The sequence below is a fragment of the Pongo abelii genome, chromosome 21 (assembly GCF_028885655.2).
Source record: "Pongo abelii isolate AG06213 chromosome 21, NHGRI_mPonAbe1-v2.0_pri, whole genome shotgun sequence".
In the NCBI taxonomy this organism is placed as follows: domain Eukaryota; kingdom Metazoa; phylum Chordata; class Mammalia; order Primates; family Hominidae; genus Pongo; species Pongo abelii.
Genome location: NC_072006.2, coordinates 36,571,881 through 36,595,239, shown reverse-complemented (window position 1 = coordinate 36,595,239; position 23,359 = coordinate 36,571,881). Strand labels below are relative to the sequence as shown.

At 40.9% G+C, this 23,359-nt stretch overlaps 1 protein-coding gene across 6 annotated transcripts in view; it reads right to left on the bottom strand.

Annotated features, from left to right (window-relative positions):
- The window catches only part of ASXL1 (ASXL transcriptional regulator 1), an 81,191-nt gene that overhangs the window by 8,992 nt on the left and 48,840 nt on the right, over positions 1–23,359 (bottom strand). For 5 of the 6 annotated variants that reach the window (XM_054542109.2, XM_054542117.2, XM_054542110.2 and 2 more), the window contains 4 exons: positions 2,105–2,225; positions 1,931–2,028; positions 905–998; positions 284–436 (listed from right to left, as the gene is read on the bottom strand). In XM_054542109.2, the coding sequence (XP_054398084.1) occupies positions 284–436; positions 905–998; positions 1,931–2,028; positions 2,105–2,225 (466 nt within the window). The remainder of the gene's footprint in view (positions 1–283; positions 437–904; positions 999–1,930; positions 2,029–2,104; positions 2,226–23,359) is intronic. The other variant, XM_054542112.2, reaches the window with a different exon arrangement.

The following is a 23,359-nucleotide window of genomic DNA, read 5'->3' as shown; positions in this document are numbered from 1 at the left end:
TTTTCACTCACTCACTACGCAGTACAAGGCAGGCACAGACTAGGCCTACAGGGACATACGAGAAACAGTGTGGCATCATCTCTGCCTGAAAGGAGTTCTCACAGTCTAGCAGAGAGCTACAAATGAAATAACCAAATTACAAAGTAAAAATAAACAAAAAACAGAGGGCCACCCAAGAAGTAAAAATAAACTGGTAAAGGAATTGGAATAGAAGACATCATCTTCTCACTAGGCCTGCATGGGCCCCCTTTACAGGCAGAGAAATAAGTGCCAAGCCACTCACCTGTGGCTGGCTTCCGGAAGCCTCTCAGGAGCGGGGCAGGGTCCTGGGTGACCTCGGCCTGGCCACGAATAGCAGCGCTGCCCAGGGCCAGAGAGCCGCTGCTGCTGCTGGATGGGCTGCCGCTCTCGCCATCGGCGTGGCAGCCCGAGAACCCTGAAGGCACAGCATTCCACTGGTCAAAAGTATCACAAGCCGCGCCCATGGCTCTCAGACAAGCTCACTTCTCCCAGCTCTCCCTGAGATGCTGCCAGCAATACTGGGATGCTTCTATCTCCCAGCCTTAGGCTGAGAGAAACCACCACTTCATGGTCTGGCTGTAAAATATCACCTTACAGGTGCCAAACCGCCATCTTTATTTGTATAGCACTACACCTTTTACAAAGCACTGGCACAATCAAATCCTCCGTTGAATCCTCACGACTGCCCTGGGAGACAAAGAGGAAGGCACACAGCAGAGCCCAGCACTAGAACCTATGGCAGGCCTCATCCACTGGCAGGGCTCTTGCCTGTGGCCCGACAGCTCTCCTCGTATCACACTATTAGGTCAGAAACTGCTGACAGAGGGCGGCCAGGTCCCCAGGACCTGAGGAAAAAGCATCACAACCATGAGTTTACACATACCTGATGCAGATTCCACGTGGGCCCCGTTTACCTTCAGAGGAGTCAGGACAACTCGAGGCAGCATCACCCCAGTCTTTTTCTTTTGTTTGTTCGCCTACGTTCCAAGAGAGAACAAAAGAGAGCCCAAGTCAACTGCAGAGCCACAAAAGCATTCCCTGGCGACACTATCTCTACTCACTCTCTTGTAAAATGAAGTTCGTCTTCAACCAGATCTGTCAAATAATGCTGACAAGAGCACGGGTTAATGTTACTGAGCTACGTGCTGGTCACTGTGCCAAGCATCATTCCAAGCTACAAAAACGTACTGCTATCCCCATTTTACAGGTAAGGAATTTTCCCAAAGTCTCAAGGCTAGTAAGTGCAGGGTTATCATTCAAACTGCTCACTCCCAATGTCCTGTTCTCTCTACTCTGCACTAACCACACTTTTCCCTGAATGTTCACGTGTATATTACAAGAATGAACAGAATCAGGCTGGGCATGGTGACTCACGCCTGTAATCCCAGCACTTTGGGAGGCCGACGCAGACAGATCACTTGAGGTCAGGAATTCAAGACTAGCCTGGCCGACGTGGCAAAACCCCATCTCTACTAAAAATACAAATATTAGCCAGGCACGGTGGTACGTGCCTGTAATCCCAGCTACTCGGGAGGCTGAGGCAGGAGAATTGCTTGAACCCCAGAGGCAAAGGCTGCAGTAAGCGGAGATCATGCCACTGCACTCCAGCCTGAGCGACAGGCGTGACTCCATCTCAAAAAAAAAAAAAAAAAAAAAAAAAAGAATGAACAAAATCACTCAGCCAAGGTAAAAAAAAAAAAAAAAAAAAAAAAAAAGAAAAAACTTACTCTGCTCAAACCTACTGTTCACTTTTCCTGCGGCCCCCTGTTAAATGCTACTAACAGCTGGAGACCAGACTTCTATTCTTCACTCTCTGAACACACTCACAGCTCACTACAGGAGAAGGAGGGATCTTGCCTTATACCTGTCATCATTCATCCTCCCGGGCTAGGCTCTACCTCTTCCTTACCTGTGAGGAAGCTCTGTAGCTGTCCCTGGGATTGGAAAGAGGTCGACTCTGAGATTCTGTAGAACAGGATGCGTTCGAAGATGTTTCATCAAGAGATACTGGAAGAGAGGAAAATAAAGCTTAGTCCCTAGTGCCTGCTGTGGCTCCCTCACCCATCCAGTAAAGGGTCCTTACCATCGTTTTCACCACTCACAGTGCTGGCTTCATTAGACCCACAGCTCTCCACATCAGCCGTGTCCTCTGGCTCCTCTACCTCCACTGTAGCTGGATGGCGAGACCACTGCAGGGCATCCTTCTGTGATAGCAAGGTACAACTCAGGTAAACAAAACCCTACAAATTCTTAAAGCAAGGCAGTCATTCCTAAATGCGTATGCTTTTGAAAAAGAGGAATTTAGAATACTGACAAGTTCCTAACCCTTTCTAACTGACCTTTTTCTCAGCAAGTTCTTTTCATAAATATATCATTAAGAAAGTTAGATACATTTTTGCATTCAAACATTCATTAAACATTTATAGGGTGCCTCCTATAAGCTATACTATGTTAGTTCTGGGGAGGGTGGAGTGCTAAGGAGCAGGAATCAGGGCCCTGCTCTCAAGGAGCTCAAATAAGTAGGGGGGTCAATTAAACTGCTTACAATACAAAGTACAGTACATAGGTGAACATGGAGAGCCGTGGCAGCCCAGAAGAGGGGGCACTTAACTTCAATGAGTTGAGCGAAAGATGGCATGGAGGTGAATAACGATCAGGGAAGTAACACATCCAAAAGGATGTGTTGCTTAAGCCGGGTTTTAAAATAAATTAGCAACTAGACAGACAGGTTGGCAGTAGAGAGATTGCAGGAAGTTCTAGAGAGTGGGATGAGCAAATGTGAAAGAATATTCCAAACTCAGGGAAACTAGGGCTTGTGGGGAACTCAATATGCAGGACGCTAGAGAGGGCACGAGGGCAGATGGGTAAGACCCATGTGGAGTGATCAAGAATTTGATTGTTCCGGAGTCACTGAAGGATATTAACTACAGGAATGATTTGAGTTTTCGGAATTTCATCTGGCAATCACGGGAAGCCTAGAGGCAGGAAGAAGAGGTAGACACTATGACAGATGTCCAACGAAAAATGCCAAAGATCTAAACCAAAGATTGTGGCCACAGGGCTAGAGTGTAGAGGAGAACTCCATCCCAAATTTCACCTCCTAAGAAAAGCTTCTTCCAATAGACTCACTAGATGTAGACTCAGAATTAAACTCTACCCATTCCGAAGAAGAACTTAGGAGTTATCTCACACCTCAAAACTACAAAGAGTGTGGATGAGAATACTGGCAGTTGGAGACAAGAAGATGATAAGTTGGGGCAGAGAAGAATGTCTTCTTTGAATAAAAGTATGTGAAAAAGAGTTGATGAAGTCATGACTCTGCTAAAAAGGCACCATAAATTTAAAATGGGTGCCCACAACAATCTAACTCATCAATTTCATGAGTCTCTTGATCCACTACATTGAAGTTTCATCAATTTATTTTCATTGGTTTTAGCCAAAATCATGTATCTTAAATTAATAAAAAAGAGGCCAGGTGCAGTGGCTCACACCTGTAATCCCAGCACTTTGGGAGGCTGAGGCAGGTGGATCACGAGGTCAGGAAATTGAGACCATCCTGGCCAACATGGTGAAACCCCGTTTCTACTAAAATACAAAAAATTAGCCAAGTGTGGCGGCACGCACCTGTAGTACCAGCTACTCGGGAGGCTAAGGCAGGGGAATCGCTTGAACCCGGGAGGTGGAGGATGCAGTGAGCTGAGATTACGCCACTGCACTCCAGCCTGGCGACAGAGCAAGACTCCGTCTCAAAAAAAAGAAAGAAAGAAAAAAGAAAACAGTTTTCTAGATCTTTACCTCTTTTCCTTAACTGGGCATACATGGTCTTCAGAATCAAAAGCTAAATAATATTTTTAGTTATGCTTATTGACTGTCATGTTCTTGGTATAATAAAACAAATTTAATCTCTCTTCTCTCATGGGCAAACTAAGATAAAATACTCCTTAATGAATTAAGAAAGTCTATTACACCGGCAAAGTTGACCCCAAATCTCCAGTTCTGACAAGAGTATGAGAAAATCATACATACACTCTTGATGAAAGTAAAAATGGCATAAAAAGGTTCACATGCTGCCAACGGAAAACTATTAGCCAAAACCTAAAAAATATGTATGTATCTTTTATCCCAGTACAAGATTTACACAAGACATGAAAAATATTAATTCTTACAAAGGAGAAAACAAATCAATTAAACTACATTAAAATTAAGACCTCCTATTCATCAAAAAACACTATTACCTACAGAGCTGAAAAAGATATCTGCAACTTACATAACCAATAAAGAACTTGTATTTAGACTACATTTATAAATCAGGCCGGGCACGGTGGCTTGCACCTGTAATCCCAGCACTTTGGGAGGCCGAGGCAGATGGATCACTTGAGGTCAGGGGTTCAAGACCAGCCTGGTCAACATGGTGAAACCCTGTCTCTACTAAAAATATAAAAAGTAGCTGGGCGTGGAGGCGCACACCTGTAGTCCCAGCTACTTGGGAGGCTGAGGCAGGAGAATCACTTGAACGAAGGAGGCAGAGGTTAGTAAGCCAAGATTGCACCACTGTACTCCAGCCTGGGTGACAGAGCCAGACTCCTTCTCGGGGGCGGGGGGAGGGGGGGAACAAACATAAATCAATGGGCAAGAGGCAACTCAGAAGAAAAATAAAAGATGTGAATTAGGCACTGCACAAGAGGATACTGAAGTAGCCAAAACATATAAAAGGGTATTTAATCTCACTAACAATAAGGAAAATGCAAAATAATGCAAATTAAAACCACAATGAAATACTACCACATCCATCAGAATGCCTAAAATTAAAGTTTGACAATATCAAGTAGCATTAATTAGGAGTAGAAGAAGTACACTGAAAACGGATCCAAGCATTCGAGAATATAATTTGGCCTTATCTGGTACAGTTGAAGATACAAATATCCTCTGACCCAGCAACGTCCCTCCTAGGCTTGGATTCCCTAGAGAAGTACATGCACATCCACACAAATCACAACCCACATGTTCATGATGCAGCATTTGAAATCTGGATTATAAACAATCAAAGTAGCTGCCAAAGGCAGAATCAAATTGTAGTACATTCAATAAATGGATGATTATACAGCAACAAAAAATGAATGAACTATAGCTACTAATGACATAGATGAATATTAAAAACAAAATAGTGAATGAAAGCCAGATACAAAATAATGCATAGTTGATGATTCCGTTTGTGAAAAGTTCAAAATAAGCTCAACTAAACTACAGCATTAGGAATGCAAAGACGGGTAGGTAATCTAAAGGAAAGCAAGAAAATAACTTTCATAAAGTCAGGACAGAAGTTACCTTCAGCGGGAAGAATGGGGCTGTGACTGGGAAGGAGCAGTGGGGGGTAGGGGAGGTGCTCCTGGCTGCTGGCCATATTCGATGTCGTGATCTAAGTGGCAGTTACAGGGTGTTCACTTTATAATAATTCATTGAGCTGAACATTTGTGTCCTATGCATTCACTGTATTACATTCCCACAACTATAAAAGTTTAAAAACAAAAAATTTTAAGGTATTTCCTTCAAGGAACACTACCACAGATAGCCATTTAAAAGAAAGCTGTAGAGCATTTAATGACGAGAAACGATGATACAACAAGCTAATTAGGCAGTTAAATTCATACAGTATGATTCTATCATCTTTTTTAAAAAATGAAAATTTGAATGTGTTTGCACAGAAAAATGCAAGAGAAATTCTTGCTAGGCTGTTGGCCACCACCATCTCTAGGTGGCAGGTTTTTTGTTTGTTTTTTGAGACAAGAGTCTCGCTCTGTCACCCAGGATGGAGTGCAGCGGCATGATCTCGGCTCACTGCAACCTTCTCCTGGGTTCAAGCGATTTTCCTGCCTCAGCCTCCCGAGCAGCTGGGATTACAGGCGGCTGCCACCACGCCCAGCTCATTTTTGTAGTTTTAGTAGATATGGGGTTTCACCATGTTGGCCAGGGTGGTCTTGAACTCCTGACCTCAGGTGATCCCCCCACTTCAGCCTCCCAAAGTGCTGGGATTACAGGTGTAAGCCACCGTGCCCGGCCTAGGTGGTAGAATTTTATTAAGTGCTTTATATTCTCTTCAATTGTGGGTATTTTCTACTATTAACATGTGTTGTTTTCTGTGATCAAGAAAATAACAATGAAAAAGAAAAATTAGATGCTAAATGCTTTACCAAGAGCTAAATCAAAATTTCTTTCCTCTAGGTCCTAGAGTCTGGGGAAACCAAGTACTGTTTACAAATCTCATTAGTTAAACAAACAGGAATAGGGCCTGCTTGTCTGCAATTCAGACTACCCAGAAGTTTCTAAAGCCATGCATTTTCAGTAAAAAAACAATGAGGAAAACAAAACTTTTAAGAGTAAGATTTGCTATTCTAATACTGCATAATTTTTATTGTACAGACAGGGTCTTGGTCTGTTGCCCAGGCTGGTCTCAAAGTCCTGGGCTTGGCCGGGTGCAGTGGCTCAAGCCTGTAATTCCAGCATTTTGGGAGGCCGAGGCAGGCAGATCACTTGAGGTCAGGAGTTCGAGACCAGCCTGACCAACATAATGAAACCCTGACTCTACTTAAATACAAAAATTAGTTGGGTGTGCTGCACATGCCTGTATTCCCAGCTACTTGGGAGGCTGTGGCAGGAGGATCGCTTGAACCCAGGACGTGCGGGCTGCAGTGAGCCAAGATCGTGCCATTGCACTCCAGCCTCGGCAACAGGGTGAAACTCCATCTCAAATAAATAAATTAAATAAATAAATAAATAAATAAATAAAAATGCTGGGTATCGTGGCTTACACCTGTAATCCAGCACTTTGGGAGGCCAAGATGGGTGGACCACCTGAAGCTGGGAGTTCAAGACCAGCCTGGGCCAACATGATGAACCCCCCCCCTACTAAATATACACACACACAAAAAAATTAGCTGGGCATGGTGGCACACACCTGTAATCCCAGCTACTTGGGAAGCTGAGGCACAAGAATCGCTTGAACCTGCGAGGTGGAGGTTGCAGTGAGCTGAGATCATGCCATTGCACTTCAGCCAGGGCGACAGAGTGAGACTGTCTCAAAAAATAAAAAAAATAAAAAATAAAAAATCAAACTCCTGGACTCAAGCGATCCTCCCGCCTCAGCCTCCCAAAGTGCCAGGTTACAGGCCAGTTCTACAATTAGCCACATCCAGCCAATTCTGCATTTGTAAAAGATCATTAATCTTTCCATATAAACTCTATAAGTTTGACATAATTGACTTTTCATACATTAACCCTGTATGTCTGACAAAAACGAAATGGGTTACTGAAAATAACAGGTGCCAGAAAACATGCCCTAGGATTCAAGATTTTAACATTTTGCAAGAATAATTTTCATCATGAAGCTTTTAAAAAAATAATGGTTGATCTTTCACTGAATCCTACATATAAAAAATTCTATAGGCCGGGCACGGTAGCTCATGCCTGTAATCCCAGCACTTTGGGAGGCCAAGGCGGGTGGATCACAAGGTCAGGAGTTCGAGACCAGCCTGGCCAACATGGTGAAACCCCGTCTCTACTAAAAATACAAAAATTAGCCGGGCATGGTGGTGCACGCTTGTAATCCCAGCTACTTGGGAGGCTGAGGCACAAGAATCACTTGAACCTGGAAGGCAGAGGTTGCAGTAAGCCGAGATCGTGCCATTGCACTCCAGCCTGGGAGACAGTGCAAGACTCTGTCTTAAAAAAAAAAAATAATAATAATAATAATTAACCAATCCTTCACCACACACAGTTACCATGAGAGGGAGAGTGTGAGATGGGTAGTGTGAAGACAATTAAGATCTACTCTCTGCAAATTTCAAGACACTGGGATATCTGAATGTGAACTGCATACTAGATGGTAATGCTGCATTAATGTTAAATTTTCTGAGTGTGATAACTGTATTGTGCTTATGTAGGAGAATGCCCTTGGATCAATGTATACCTCCTCATATCCTTCCCCTATTTTTTTTTAAATTAAACTTTAATTTAAACACAGTGATATGCACAGATCTTAGGTGTACCATTTAATGAGTTCTAACAAATGCATATCAAGATATAGTACATTTCCAACACCCCCAAAAGTTTCCTTGTGCCCCTTCCTAATCAACCCCCATTTGAAACCACCCCTCTCGGCGGGGTGCAATGGCTCATGCCTGTAATCCCAGCACTTTGGAAGGCCGAGGCAGGCGGATCACGAGGTCAGGAGATAGAGACCATCCTGGCTAACACGGTGAAACCCCGTCTCTACTAAAAATACAAAAAAAAAAAATTAGCCAGGAGTGGTGGCGGTCGCCTGTAGTCCCAGCTACTTGGGAGGCTGAGGCAGGAGAATGCCGTGAACCCGGGAGGCGGAGCTTGCAGTGAGCCGAGATCACGCCACTGAGCCGAGATCACGCCACTGCACTCCAGCCTGGGTGACAGAGTGAGACTCCATCTCAAAAAAAAAAAAAAAAAAAAAAAAAGAAAGAAACCACCCCTCTCACCCCACTAAGGCAATCATTGTTCTGACTTCTATCTCCATAACGTACTTTTGCCTGTTCTTGGTCTTCATGTAAATGGACTCATACATATATATTCTTTTGCATCTGGCTTCTTTCACTCAGCCTGTTTATGCTATTCATCTACGTTGTTGCATGCATCAGTAGTTCATTATTTGTTATTACAGAGTAATATTCTCATATATGACCATTTGTATATTCTCTCTTGATGGGTATTTGGGTTATTTCCAGGTTCTAGCTATTATGAACATTCTTGTAAACTTTTTGTAGACGTTTTCATTTCTCCTGAATAACTATCTAGGAGTAGAAATGCCAAGTCATAAGATGGATGAAAACTAACTTTATTAAAAAAAAATTATACTCCCAACAGCACTTGATGAGAGTTCCAGTTGATCCAAATCCTCACCATTATTTGAAGCTGGAAGTCTTATTTTAACCATTCTAGTGGGAGTATAATGGTACCTCATTGTGGTTTTAATTTTAATTCAGAGTGCTAGAATTCAATGATTTTCATTTTAATTTGCCTAATGTCTAAAGATGTTGAGCATTTTTTTTTTTGAAGTTGTTTTTTTTTTTAAATTTTACTTTAAGTTCTGGGATACGTGTGCAGAACGTGCAGGTTTGTTACATAAGTATACATGTGCCATGGTGGTTTGCTGCACCTATTAACCTGTCATCTAGGTTTTAAGCCCCGCATGCATTAGGTATTTGTCCTAATGCTCTCCCTCCTCTTTCCCCCCACTCCACAACAGGCCCCGGTGTGTGATGTTTCCCTTCCTGTGTCCATGGGTTCTCACTGTTCACTCCCATTTATGAGTGAGAACATGGGGTGTTTGGTTTTCTGTTCCTGTGTTAGTTTGCTGAGGATGATGGTTTCCAGCTTCATCCATGTCCCTGCAAAGGGTATGAACTCATTCTTTTTATGGCTGCATGAGCACTTCTTAATGTGCTTATTGGTCATATTCATATCTTCCTCTTTAAGTATTTGTTCAAGTCTTTCATCCATTTTTTTTTGAGTTGTCTTTTAAAAACTGTAGTTGTAGGGATTCTTTATTCTGAAACTTTTTAATACTGATGATGAGTATGTATTCCTTTCACAAATACATTTTGAACATTTTTATATGGAAAGAAATTCAATTTTACAAGAAAGCTGCAAGAGCTTTTCATTCTACTTTTGCAAGAGTAAAACAGTACAAAGAAGACTTGCTGTATACTTTTTACTCACGTTCATCTATTAATAAAAATAAGTGTTTCTAAAACGCATAACGTAGTTCGGCAAGGTAACTAGAAAAGAAGCTAATGATGAAAAAAAATAAACCATCAGTAATAGGTAAACCAAAATAAAATGTTCTCCCACAGGTCAGATGTTTTAAAAAATACAAGACACTATGAATGTAGCAAATCTGAGCAAAGGAGAGCTAACATTTAAATTGATAAAGTTTAAACTGCCCAAGATTAGATTCTGAAGTAAAAAAAAAAAAAAAAAAAGCAAAATATCAGTTATACCTCTCCTTATATCTTTCCTGAGCAAAAAATAAGTACTATCTCTTAGGAGAAGGCTGACTTCAAGGCTGTTAAAAACTAAGAACATACCAACCATTCAATGTATACTAGAATTCCTTTCAATGCATAACAGAAACAAGAAGGGATTAGAAGAGAAAAGCATGTCATAATTTCCAGATAGCATAATTATTTACATTAAAGATCCAAGAGACTCAGACCTAGTAAAAGATTTTGGCCACATTGTGACATTTAAGATCACATTTAAAAAAAAAAAAAAAAAAAAAAGGAAAAATCAAGTGATACTAACATCACCAATTAACATCATCAATTAGAAAATTTATCCATCAGCCGGGCGTGGTGGCTCATGCCTGTAATCCCAGCACTTTGGGAGGCCAAGGTGGGTGGATCACCTGAGGTCAGGAGTTCAAGACCAGCCTGGCCAACATGGTGAAACCCCGACTCTAGTAAAAATACAAAAATTAGCCTGGCGTGGTAGCGCATGTCTGTAATCCCGGCCACTTGGGAGGCTGAGGCAGGAGAATTGCTTGAACTGGGAGATGGAGATTGCAGTGAGCTGACATGGTGCCACTGCACTCCAGCCTGGGCAACAAGAGCAAAACTCCGTCTCAAAAAAAAAAAAAGAAAATATATCCATTTGCCAGGGTTGAAGAAAAAAGAAAACAAAAATATAATTTATAACAAAAATATAATTTATAACAAAAAAGAACATAAGTTACCCAGGGATAAATTCCACAAAAGAATTATAATCATTTTATGAGGAAAACATAAAACTTTATCAAAAAAGGTTTAAAACCTTAGTAAAGCCAGGCATGTTGGCTATGCTTGTGATCCCAGCACTTTGGGAAGCTGAGGAAGGAGGATCACCTGAGCCCAAGAGTTCAAGACCAACATGAGCAACATTAAGGAGACCCCCGCTCTACAAAAAAATTCAAAAATTAGCTGGACATGGTGACGCGCACCTGTAGTCTCAGCTACTCGGGAGGCTGAGGTGGGAGGATTGCTTGAGCCCAGGAGTTTGAGGTTGCAGCGAGCTATGATCGCACCACTGCACTCTAGCCTGAGAGACAGAACAAGACCCTGTCTCAAAAAAAAAAAAAAAAAACCCTAAATAAATGGAGAGCTATACCATGTTCTTGATTAAGAAGATTTTATATCATAAAGATGTCAATTTGGCTGGGCGTGGTGGCTCAAGCCTGTAATCCCAGCACTTTGGGAGGCTCAAGTGGGCAGATCACAACGTCAGGAGTTCAAGACCAGCCTGACCAACATGGTGAAACCCCATCTCTACCAAAAATACAAAAATTAGCCAGACATGGCGGCGTGCACCTGTAATCCTAGCTACTCACGAGGCTAAGGCAGGAGAATCGGTTGAACCTGGAAGGCGGAGGTTACAGTAGGCCAAGATTGTGCCACTGCATTCCAGCCTGGGTTGACAGAGCAAGACTCCATCTCAAAAAAAAAAAAAAGACGTCAATTCTTCCCATTTTGATTTGTCAATTCAATGCAGTTCCAATAAAGCTCTCAACACGATCTTTTACAGAACTTTACATGGAAAAGCACAGGGTCACAAAGAGCCAAGATACTCTTGAAGAACAAGATGAGAGGAGTTGTTTTTTAGAAAGTTCTAGTAATTAAATGAGTAGACTGGTGATGCTAGGGACTAGGAGGTGAGAATAGGAATGACCTACTGGGGTTTCCTTTTGGGGTGATGGAAATATTATGCAATCAGACCATGGTGATGGTTGCATAACTTCGTGAATATATTAGAAGCCACTGAATTGTATACTTTAAATGGGTGAACTGTATGGTCTATGAATTAAATCCCAATAAAAGTAGGTAAACAATGGCTTACAAAATTTTACTGATAGTTCTAAAACATATTTTTTGTTTTTGTTTTTTGAGACAGGGTCTCACTGTGCGGGCCCAGGCTAAAGTGCCACGGTGCTATCACAGCTCACTTGCAGCCTTGACCTCCCAGGCTTAAGTGATCTTCCCACCTCAGCCTCTCAAGCAGCTTTCCGGAACTAGAGGCACGCACCACCACTCCAGGTTAATTTATTTCTTTATTTCTTTCTTTATTTTATTTATTTATTTATTTTTTTTTTTGAGACGGAGTCTTGCTCTGTCATCTGGGCTGGAGTACAGTGGCTCCATCTCAGCTCACTGCAACCTCCGCCTCCCCGGTTCAAGCAATTCTCCTGCCTCAGCCTCCCGAGTAGCTGGGGTTACAAGCGCCCGCCACTATGCCCAACTAATTTTTTGTATTTTTAGTAGAGATGGGGTTTCCCCATATTGGCCAGGCTAGTCTCGAACTCCTGACCTCGTGATTTGCCTGCCTCAGCCTCCCAAAGTGCTGGGATTACAGACATGAGTCACCGCGCCCGGCCAACTTTGTTATTTTTTGTAGAGATGGGGTTTTTCCCATATTGCCCAGGCTGGTCTTGAACTCCTGAGCGCAAGCAATCCACCCTCCTCGGCCTCAAGTGCTGGGATTACAGGTGTGAGCCACCACACCTGGCCTAAAACAAAAGATTCTGATAAAAAAAAAAAAAAAAAGTTTTTAAACCTACACATACCTATTAAAGTACACAGAAAGTTTAAAGATCCAAAGTCAAAATGCAACTTTGGAAAACTGTGGCTAAAATGATCCATTAATGATGTTTTAATTTTCTCATGAAAATCCTAAAGAAGAATTAAAACTAGGAAAGCAATCTCCATACACGCTTGAGAAAAGGCTCCTCCATTTAAACAAAATACTTAACATAAAAAGGTTCTATTGAATGTGAAATCCATTTGCATTATCAAAAGCAATTTCAATATTATAGCTATCAACGAAAGAAAAGGAAGAGCTGTTATTTAAAAAATGAACACACTCTTGGAAAATAGTTTAAAGAAACTGTCTGAGTTCTTATTAATAATAAGAAAGGAGTTTCTATCAACCAGAAATAAATTCTTGTAAGTTGCCATTCACAGCTGAAACTTTCTAGCTAATGGTGACCACAGGTCCACAATCCCTTACCTGAAATCTTTGGGTCTAGATGTGTTTTTATTTAGAATTTCTTGAATTTTAGAATGTTAATATATGCATATATTGTGTATTAGCACCACCAACAACCCATAATCAAACACATTAATTTTTTAAAAAATAAAATGTAGACAAAGACCAAGTGAAACAAATAAGCTAACCTAGCCCTGTCAATCTACATCAGAGTTTTGACACAAAATGAGTTTAGACAGGTCAGGTTTTACTACTAAATCAGTCAAGGGGAAAAAAATTCAGTTCTCATAATATTTTGGATTTCAGAATTGTTAATAAGGGACTATAGATCTGTATTAGGAATTTGAAGAGTTCATCATTAAACACAAGGAATTACAGACTTTTTAAGCATAAAACTTGATGTCATGATCATAACAAAGCATGTTTCTCAAAACTTTTAAAAAAGATTATTTTTCTCATCATAATTACAAAATGCAAAGAAAATGTAATGAAATCTTTTCACTAACCCCCACAGAAAAAGCCTCCAAGTCACTTCCATTTTACCCAAGCATACAATATGAAAAGGTAAGGGAATAGTCCCTTAGAGAAATTCTCACACATTTGGGCATGGAGATTAAGGATAAATGTTGCTGCAGTGTTTATAACAGAGATTAGAAAACAGTGAAAAACGCACATGTTCATAGCAGGGGACTGGATAAATAAAATCCAGTAGCTATATTGATATGGTACACTATTAAACATTAAAGAAAATAAAATACACTTATATAAACAAACACACCACATACCTCCATATGAATAGGAGATGCATGTTAAATTAATGATAGTGGTTGTAGCTACTGGGAAGAACAGGGGCAACAGGCCAGGGTGGCAGGTGGGGACACAGGGATTGGGGTTTGGCATAAAAGCCAAGGGCATTTTCCACTTTCTCTGTACAAAGCCTTGAGCTTCCATATTTAAACATGGCAAAATAGAAGTTGGTTAAGGGGTATAAAATTACAGTTAAATAGAAGGAGTAAGTTCTAATATTCAATAGTAGAGTAGGAAATATATAGTAAATAATCATTTACTATATATTTCAAAATAACTAGAAAAGAAGAATTTTAATGTTCCCAACACAAAGAAAAATGTCTATGCATTGCATACAGGTATCAAAATATCACCTGTACCCCCAAAATACATATAACTATTATATCTCAATTTTCAAAATTTGTAGTGTACTGCATTGAATCTACAAATCAAATTGGGAAGAACTGACATCTTTACGATATAGAATCTTCTTAAGAACATTGGTATAGCTGCTCTCCATTTATTTAGGGTTTGTTTTGTTTTTGTTTTTTTCTTTTTTAAAATATTTTTTCTTTTGTTTTCTTTTGTTTAATGTTATTTGGGGGTTGTGGATAAACATGGCAAAATGAACACATACTTCTTTGCATCTTCCTGAGCGTTCACTAGAATGACTATAAGGGAATAGTAAAAGTGTACATGCATAAAGACAAAGAGTACGGGGAAGGAAAAAGGCAGCAGATGAGGGATGTCAACAGAAATATGAAAGACCAGGTTGAGCAGGAAGATAAGAAGTAACTGACTCAGCAAAGAAGGAAAGTTTACGGCTGCAGAGGGAAAAGCCACAAAAAGCAAGCCAGTACTTCAAAAGCCCAGAGCAGGCAGGGAAGTGGGAGGCACCAGGAACCACTGCAGCCAAGAGTTGAGAGGCAGGGGCTGAGAACAGGAGAACTGTTTCAAACTCTGAATAAAGAAGTCAGACCCCTTCAGGTCGCCTTCCTGTCCCTAAACAGTAAGGCAATACACCCTTCTCCCACTCCAGAGGAAAACAGATTTATATTCTGATTAAACTGAACCACAGAAGTTCTGGAATAGACTAGAGGCACAGCTCAAGGGATGGGGCATGGAGTGAGATGCCACACTCTAAATAAGACCAACAATAGAAAATCATGATGCAGGCCGGGCATGGCGGCTCACACCTGTAATCCCAGCACTTTGGGAGGCTGAGGCAGGAAGATCACCTGAGGTCAGGAGTTCGAGACCAGCCTGGGCAACATGGCGAAACCCCATCTATACTAAAAATACAAAAATTAGCCAGGGGTGATGGCGGGCATCTGTAATCCCAGCTACTAGGGAGGCTGAGGCTGGAGAATTGCCTGAACCCAGGAGGTGGAGGTTGCAGTGAGTTGAGATGGCACCACTGTACTCCAGCCTGGGTGGCAAGAGATAAACTCCATCTCAAACAAAACAAAACAAAACAAAACAAAACACACCAGAAAATCATGTCGCCACTAGCTTCCCTCCCCACCTTGGCTCCCAAAGCTCCCCAAATAGTGGTAGTACTATGACCCCAACCACAGCCTACTGTCATGTAGATGGCAAGAGATGAAAGGATTTCTCCTCCTGGAAAAAGTGACCAGCCTAGGAGAAAACACTTTCAGAAATGGATAACAGGAGGATCCCCTAAAAGCATCTAGGTCCCCACCCTCTATCACCGCCAATAAACACTGCTCACAAACACAGGATCCATCAGTTTGCTCACTGTTGAGTGACCTATCAAGAATCACCAGCTATTTAAGCACATTGTTATATAAAAGATAATCACAATAAACAAAAGAAGAACGGAAAGGAAACAAAGATAAATAAAATTTCACAGTAAATGTTCTCAAAGAGGCCCAAAACAAACATAGAGTGCTTTTTTAAAAATAAGATATGGGGTGTTGCTATGTTGCCCAGGCTGGACTCAAACTCCTGGGCGTAAGCCAATTCTCCCACCTTGGCCTCCCCAGTAGTCGGGACTACAGACACGTACTACAGCTCAGCCAGAATATTTTTTAAAAAAAATAAAGCAACATTAAAGAACATGAACAATCTGCTAGAAATTAAAAATGAGAGGCCAAAAACAACAGATTATCTCCTAGAGAACTGATTAAAAAAAAAGAAAAAGAAGCTCCATTAAGAGAGTTCCACATCCAACAAATAGAAGGTCCAGAGGAAGAAAGCCAAAAGACAGAAATAATACAAGAAATTCTCCCAAAATGAGAAGACTCCAGTTTCCGAGTTTAATAAGACAAAACACTCAGCATAATCAATGAAAAAGACCCATTCCACAGCATTATCATGAAATCTCAAAACACAGGAGAGAAACAGATCCTAAAATCTTCTGGTCGGAAAAAACACACGATACCCAGAAATCACAATGGCATGTTTCTCAAAAGCAGCTCTGAAGAATGTAATAGTAAGAGTAACATCTTCTGGAATTCTGAGCCCAACCAATAATCCAGTGTGGAACACAGAATAAAGACATGTAAGGCCTCAATTTACCTCCTAGGCACCTGTTCTCAAGAAGCAACTCTACGCCATTCTGCTCTACATAAATGTATTGTGTAGAGAATGCGCACACAACTAAAGGAGTAACAATAAATGAGATTTGTGTGAGATCTAGGAAAGGCAGGACATAACACAGGAGAAAGTGAAGAGAATTCCCAAGGTACATATAAGGAAAGTCCGAGGAAAACAGCCACATGCACGTGAAAAGAGTAACCAACAGGCCCCAGTTTGCCTGGGAGTTTCCAGTTTTAGCACTGAAAGTCCTACACCCCGGGAAATCCCTCAATCCTGGGAAAACCAGGATGGCTGGCCACCTTACACCACAAACTGTCCATGCGGAGAGCAGGAAAAAAGATGGCTCCAGGAACAAACATTCAGAAAGAAGAATGAAATCAATACGTTGAACACATCGAGTATTGTATAGCTGTTAATAGCACTGGGTTTCATCTTTTGTTTGTAACCCATTTTGTTTTTTATTTCCCATCTTTGTTATTTTATCTACATATTGAATTATGTGAAATATAACATGATTACAAATCAAAACTATATAAAAGGTTATACTCAGAGTAAGTGACAACTGCTCCCCACCATCCCTTCCATTTCCATCCCCCTCCAACTCTCCATTCCATTCCTGTTAGTCCCCTAACCAACCTCATTGTTTCCAGTGTATTCTTCTTGTGTTTCTTTTTGTACAAATGATAATATACACATCTATTTTATTTATCCTTCATCCTTAAACAACAACAACAACAACAAAATCTGCATGCCTCAGAGAGTATTTTGCACTTCAATTTTTCACTTAACAATATATTCTGGAAATTACTCTATCGTTTCATAGAAAACTTCCTCATTTTCTTCTCAGCTGCATGATACTCCATGATGTTGATGTATCAAAGTTTATATAACCACTCCCTCATGTACCACCAGCATTTAGATGGCTTTTAATATTCTGCAACTACAAATACTACTGCCTTGAATAATCAAATGGAAACAATCGGTCAAAAGGTAGATGCAAATATAATTTTGTTAATAGTGTCAAATCCCCCAACAAAAAAAAGTATCAATTTGTTTTCCTGACCTGGGGACAGTGGCTCACGCCTGTAATCCTAACACTTTGGAAGGACAAGGCGGGAGGATCACTTGAGCCCAGGAGTTCAAGATAAGCCTAGGCAACACAGTGAGACCCCCATGTCTGGAAAAAAAAAAAAAAAAAAATTAGCCGGCCATGATGCATATGCCTGTAGTCCCAGCTACTTGGGAGGGTGACGTGAGCTACGATCCCACCACTGCCCTCCAGCCTGGGAGACAGAGTGAGACCTGTTTCAAAAAAAAAAAAAAAATTATTTCTTTTCTTAAGGGTAATGCAACAGTGCTTGTTTTCCCACAGCACTAAAAAGAGGAAGTGGCTGTGATACATTTAAAATTTTTACTGACATATACTTAAAGTGAATAACCACACTGAAGGGGCACAAGGACAGATCTAACCCAGGTAATTCTTCAAGTATTTTGACTATGTATCATTAGGCTAAAAACCTAAATGAACTATAAACAAATACTGAGTTTTAGTTAGATTTGTTCTTCCACAGTGGAATGGGTTAACAATTATAAAACTACTAAGTGTTTATACTAAAACTGAGCAAGTAGGTAGATACAAAGTACATAACAGAAGCCAGGTTGTTCAATGTTGGAGTAGCAAGATACACATATAGAAGGGTAAAGTTAGAATGAAACCCCCAGTAAGAGACTAATTTCAAGGTATTAGTATGAATACTATATTTACCTATAGACAGACAAAGAGAGAAACAAGTACAGATGTATACATGCATACTATTCTAAGCTAAAAGAAACCAGAGCTCTCCAGGAAAATGGATGATTCTAGAAGTGGGGCTGGGAAAATATAAGCTAAGCCCAGAACATCTTGCTGGGTCAGAAAGCAGGTAAGTAAAGAAGTGTTCAGGAATGAGGAAGACACATTAAAAGGACACAAAAGCTGGAGTACATGCAATTCCACTGGCCAAATAAGCGACAATTTGTACATTAAAAATGATAGTAAGATTATAACTCAATAATAAAATAAGAATCCATGGGTAGGGCTGGGCACAATGGCTCATGCCTATAATCTCAGCACTTTGGGAGGCCAAAGCAGGTGGATAACTTGAGGTCAGGAGTTCGAGATCAGCCTGGCCAACATGGTGAAACCCCATCTCTACTAAAAATATAAAAGCCGGGTGTGGTGGCACAAACCTGTAATCCCAGCTACTCGTGAGGCTGAGGCAGGAGAATCACTTGAACCCAGGCGGCAGAGGCTGCAGTGAGCCAAGATCGCACCACTGCACTCCAGCCTAGGCAACAGAGCGAGTCTTCATATTTTAAAAAAAAAAAAAAAAAAAGGAATCTATGGCCGGGCACAGTGGCTCATGCCTGTAATCCCAGCACTTTGGGAGGCCAAGGCGGGTGGATCGCTTGAGGCCAGGAGTTGGAGAAAAGCCTGGCCAACATGGTGAAACCCCGTCTCTACTAAAAAGACAAAAATCAGCCGGGCATGGTGGCAGGCATCTGTAATCCCAGCTATTCGGGAAGCTAAGGAAGATGAATCACTTGAACCCAGGAGACAGAGGTTGCAGTGAGCCGAGATTGTGCTACTACATTCCAGCCTGCGCAACAGAGTGCATGAGACTGCATCTCAAAAAAAAAAAAAAAAATCCATAAATTCACAACGAATAAACAAATGGGGGGATAAATTAAAGCTCTCCCCCTTACTGAAGAATCACAACTAATAGATGTCAGATAAATGGCAGAACTAAAAAAAAAAAAAAAAAAATCACCACTTGACAACAACCCTCAGGGTACTAATTTTTTTTTTTTTTTTTTAGACTGAGTCTTGTTCTGTTGCCCAGGCTGGAGTGCAGTGGCACGATCTCAGCTCACTGCAACCTCCATCTCCAGGGTTCAAGCGATTCTCCTGCCTCAGCCTCCCCCAGTAGCTGAGATTACAGGCGTGCGCCATCATGTCCAGCTAATTTTTTTGTATTTTTAGCAGAGACAGGGTTTCACCATGTTGGCCAGGCTGGTCTCAAACTCCTGACCTCAAATGATCCACCCACCTCGGTCCCCAAAGTGTTGGGATTACAGGCGTGAGCCACTGCACCCAGCCTCAGTGTACTAACTCTTTTAGGTAGGAATCCTTCATCAGTGGATGCTAAAACCAGTGAATGAAAGTACATGAGACTAATCATATTGTCTCAAAGTACAGTAAGTCCCCCCTACCCGGTTTCACTTTCCATAGTTTCAATAACCTGTGGTCAACAGCAGTCCAAAAATATTACAGTATTTTGAGAGAGAAAGAAGGATCACATCCACATAACTTTGATTATAGTACATTGTTGCAATTGTTATATTTTATTCTTAGTTATTGTTGTTATTCTTTTACTGTGCCTAATTTATAAATTAAACTTGTGGGGCTGGGCACAGTGGCTCACACCTGTAATCCCAACACTTTGGGAGACCAACGCAGGAGGATCACTTGAGGCCAGAAGTTCAGGACCAGGCTGGGCAATGGTGTAAGACTGTACTTCTAAAAACTAAATAAAGGAATAATAAAATAAAATTTATCATAGGTACGTATGCATAGGAAAAAACAGTATATATAGGGCTTGGGACTACCTGTAATTTCAGGCACCCACTGGTCTTCAAACATCCCCAGCAGATAAAGGGGACTACTGTATCTCTCTACAAGGTACTATTTACAGGAGAGAAATAAGGCAGACACCACCTTAACCAAGTGATTGAAGTTATCGTTATCAGAAATCAGACAAACAGGTATCATGTGTCTCCTGATAAAATGTACTGAGGAGGACATGCTGAGGTATTCCTGTCAAAATTATTTCATTACTTTAATAATGAAAAGCATCAAGACAAATCCATATTGGAGAACTTACTATTAATACAAAATAAATGGTCTGTACTTAAAAAAAAAAATTAAGTCATAAAAGACAATGTTTGTGAGAACTTTTTCAGATTAAAGGAAACGAGATTTGACAAATAAATGTACCATGTGATCAAAGATGAGATCCTCAACCAGAATTTTGCTTTATAATTGGCATTAGAAAACAATAGGTAAAATTTCAGTAAAATATGCAGATTTTTTTTTTTAAAGAAAGGGATCTCACTATTGTTGCCCGGGCTGGAGTACAGTGGCTATTCACAGGGTTGATCATGGCATACTGCAGCCTTCAACTCCTAGGCTCAAGCGATCCTCCCACCTCAGCCTCCTGAGTAGCTAGGACTATAGGTGTATACCACCAAGCCCAGCTCAAAGTATGCACATTAGACAGCAAGCAGTATCATACCAACATTAATTTTCTGACATTGATAATTGCAATGTGGTTATGAAAGAGAATGTACTTGTTGTTAATAACTATTTAGAGGTTAGGGGGCATTATGTCTGCACTTTAGCACATGAAAAAAATAACGTAGCTAGAATTATAAAGCAAATACAATTGTGTCTGAAATTATGTCAAAATTACAAGTTATTAAAAAATCAGCTGTATACCTGCTAGGGCAAAAAACTGGGAAACAAAATTTTAAAACAAATTCAATTTATAATAGCATCGCAAATAAAAATAGTTGAGGCTGGGCATGGTGGCTCACGCCTACAATCCCAGCACTCTGGAAGGCCAAGGCAGGTAGATCAAGAGGTCAAGAGTTCAAGAACAGCCTGGCCAACATGGTGAAACCCCATCTCCACTAAAAATACAAAAAATTAGCCAGGTATGGTGGTGCCCGCATGTAATCCCAGCTACTAGGGAGGCTGAGGCAGGTGAATCGCTTGAAACCAGGAGGCAAAGGTTGCAGTGAGCCGAGATTCCGCCATTGCACTCCAGCCTGGGCAACAAGAGCAAAACTCCATCTCAAAAAAATAAATTAATTTTAAAAATTTAAAAAATAAAAATACTTGAGAAAAAAATGTTAAGGCATGCAAGACCTCACCGGAAACTATAAAACACCAAGAAAAATTAAAGATGATAATAACTGGAGATTATACCACGTTCATGGATTGAAAAAAATGCTGTTGAGAAGTTAATTCTCCCTACAAAGTCAACATAAACCCAATCAAAATCCCAATTTTTTTAATTGATAAAAATTGACAAGTTGATTCTAAAATTTATATGAAAACGCAAAGAAGGCTGGGCATGGTGGCTCACACACATAATCCCAGCGCCTTGGGAGCTTGAGGCAGGAGGATGGCTTGAGCCCAGAAGTTTTAGGATGCAGTAAGCTAGGACTGCGTCACTGCACTACAGCCTGCCGACAGAGCAAGACCTTATCTCTAAAAAAGAAAGAAAGAAAAATAAATGCAAAGAACCAAAAGCAGTCCAAGCAATTTTAAGAAGGAAGAACACAGAGGATTCACACTACTAACACTATCCAATCTCATGACTTACTAAAATCAGGAGAGTAAAATATTGGTATAAAAATAAACAGATTAATGGAACAGAACAGAGTACAAAAACATATCCTTATGTATGGACTCAACTGATTTTTGACAAAGGCACCAAAGCTATTCAATAAAGAGGGGAATATCATTTCAACAAATAAAGCTGAAACAAGATAAACACGTAAAAACGCAAACCTGAATGACTACCTTGAACCATACATAGAAATTAATTTGAGGCCAGGCATGGTGACTCAAGCCTGTGATCCCAGCAACTTTGGGAGGCTGAGGCAGGCAGGTCACCTGAGGTCAGGAGTTCAAGACCAGGCTGGCAAACATGGTAAAACCCTGTCTCTACTAAAAATAGAAAAATAGTCAGGCATGGTGGCAACTGCTTATAATCCCAGCTACTCAGGAGGCTGAGGTAGAATTGCTTGAACCTGGGAGGTGGAGATTGCAGTGAGCCAAGATCGTGCCACTGCACTCCAGCCTGGGTGACAAAGCTAGACTCCTTCTCAAAAATAAAAATTAATTTGACATAAATCGCACACCTAAGAGCCAAAAATATAAAGCCAAAAAATATTTTTGTGCTACTATTGATAGGCAAAAGTTTCTAAAAACACATTGTTTTAATGTGGATTAAAATAGACTTCCTCAAAACAAAAAAACTTCTCATCAAAACACACTTTAATAAAAATGCAAAGGCAGGCCAGGCCAGGCCAGGCATGGTGGCTCACCAGCACTTTGGGAGGCTGAGGTGGGATGATCACTTGAGCCTAGGTGTTCGAAACCACCCTAGGCAACATAGTGAGACCTCATCTCTACAAAAAATAGACAAAATGGGCCAGGAGTGGTGGCACGTGTCTGTAGTCCCAGCTACTGAAGAGACTGAGGTGGGAGGATCACTTTGAGCCCAGGAAGTTGAGGCTGCGGTGAGTTGTGACTGTGCTACCACACTCTAGCGTGGGTGACAGAGGAAGACCCTGTCTCAAAAAAAGAAATAAAAGGCAGGCCACAGACTGGGAGAAAATATTTGCAATACACATACTCAGGATACAGTATGTAACCAGAGTGTGTATATGTGTGTGTATATATATATTTCAATTCTTTTTTTTCCCCCAAGACGGAGTCTAGCTCTGTTGCCCAGGTTGGAGAGCAGTGGCACAATCTCAGCTCACTGCAACCTCCACCTTCCAGGTTCAAGCAATTCTTGTGCCTCAGCCTTCTGAGTAGCTGGAATTACAGGTGCCCTCCACCACCACACCCAGCTAATTTTTCTGTATTTTTAGTAGAGATGGAGTTTCACCATGTTGACCAGGCTGATCTCAAACTCCTAAACCAAAGTGATCCACCTGCCTCAGCCTCCCAAAGTGCTGGGATTACATGCGTGAGCCACCAGGCCCAGCCTATATATTTCAATTCTATAAACCTAAAACAAAAAGACAAACCAATCTTTTTAAAAGGGAAGAGCTGCCGTTCTCTTCCCCCAAACTAGTCTTCCCTTCCATTACATGGTACACAGCAAGGTAG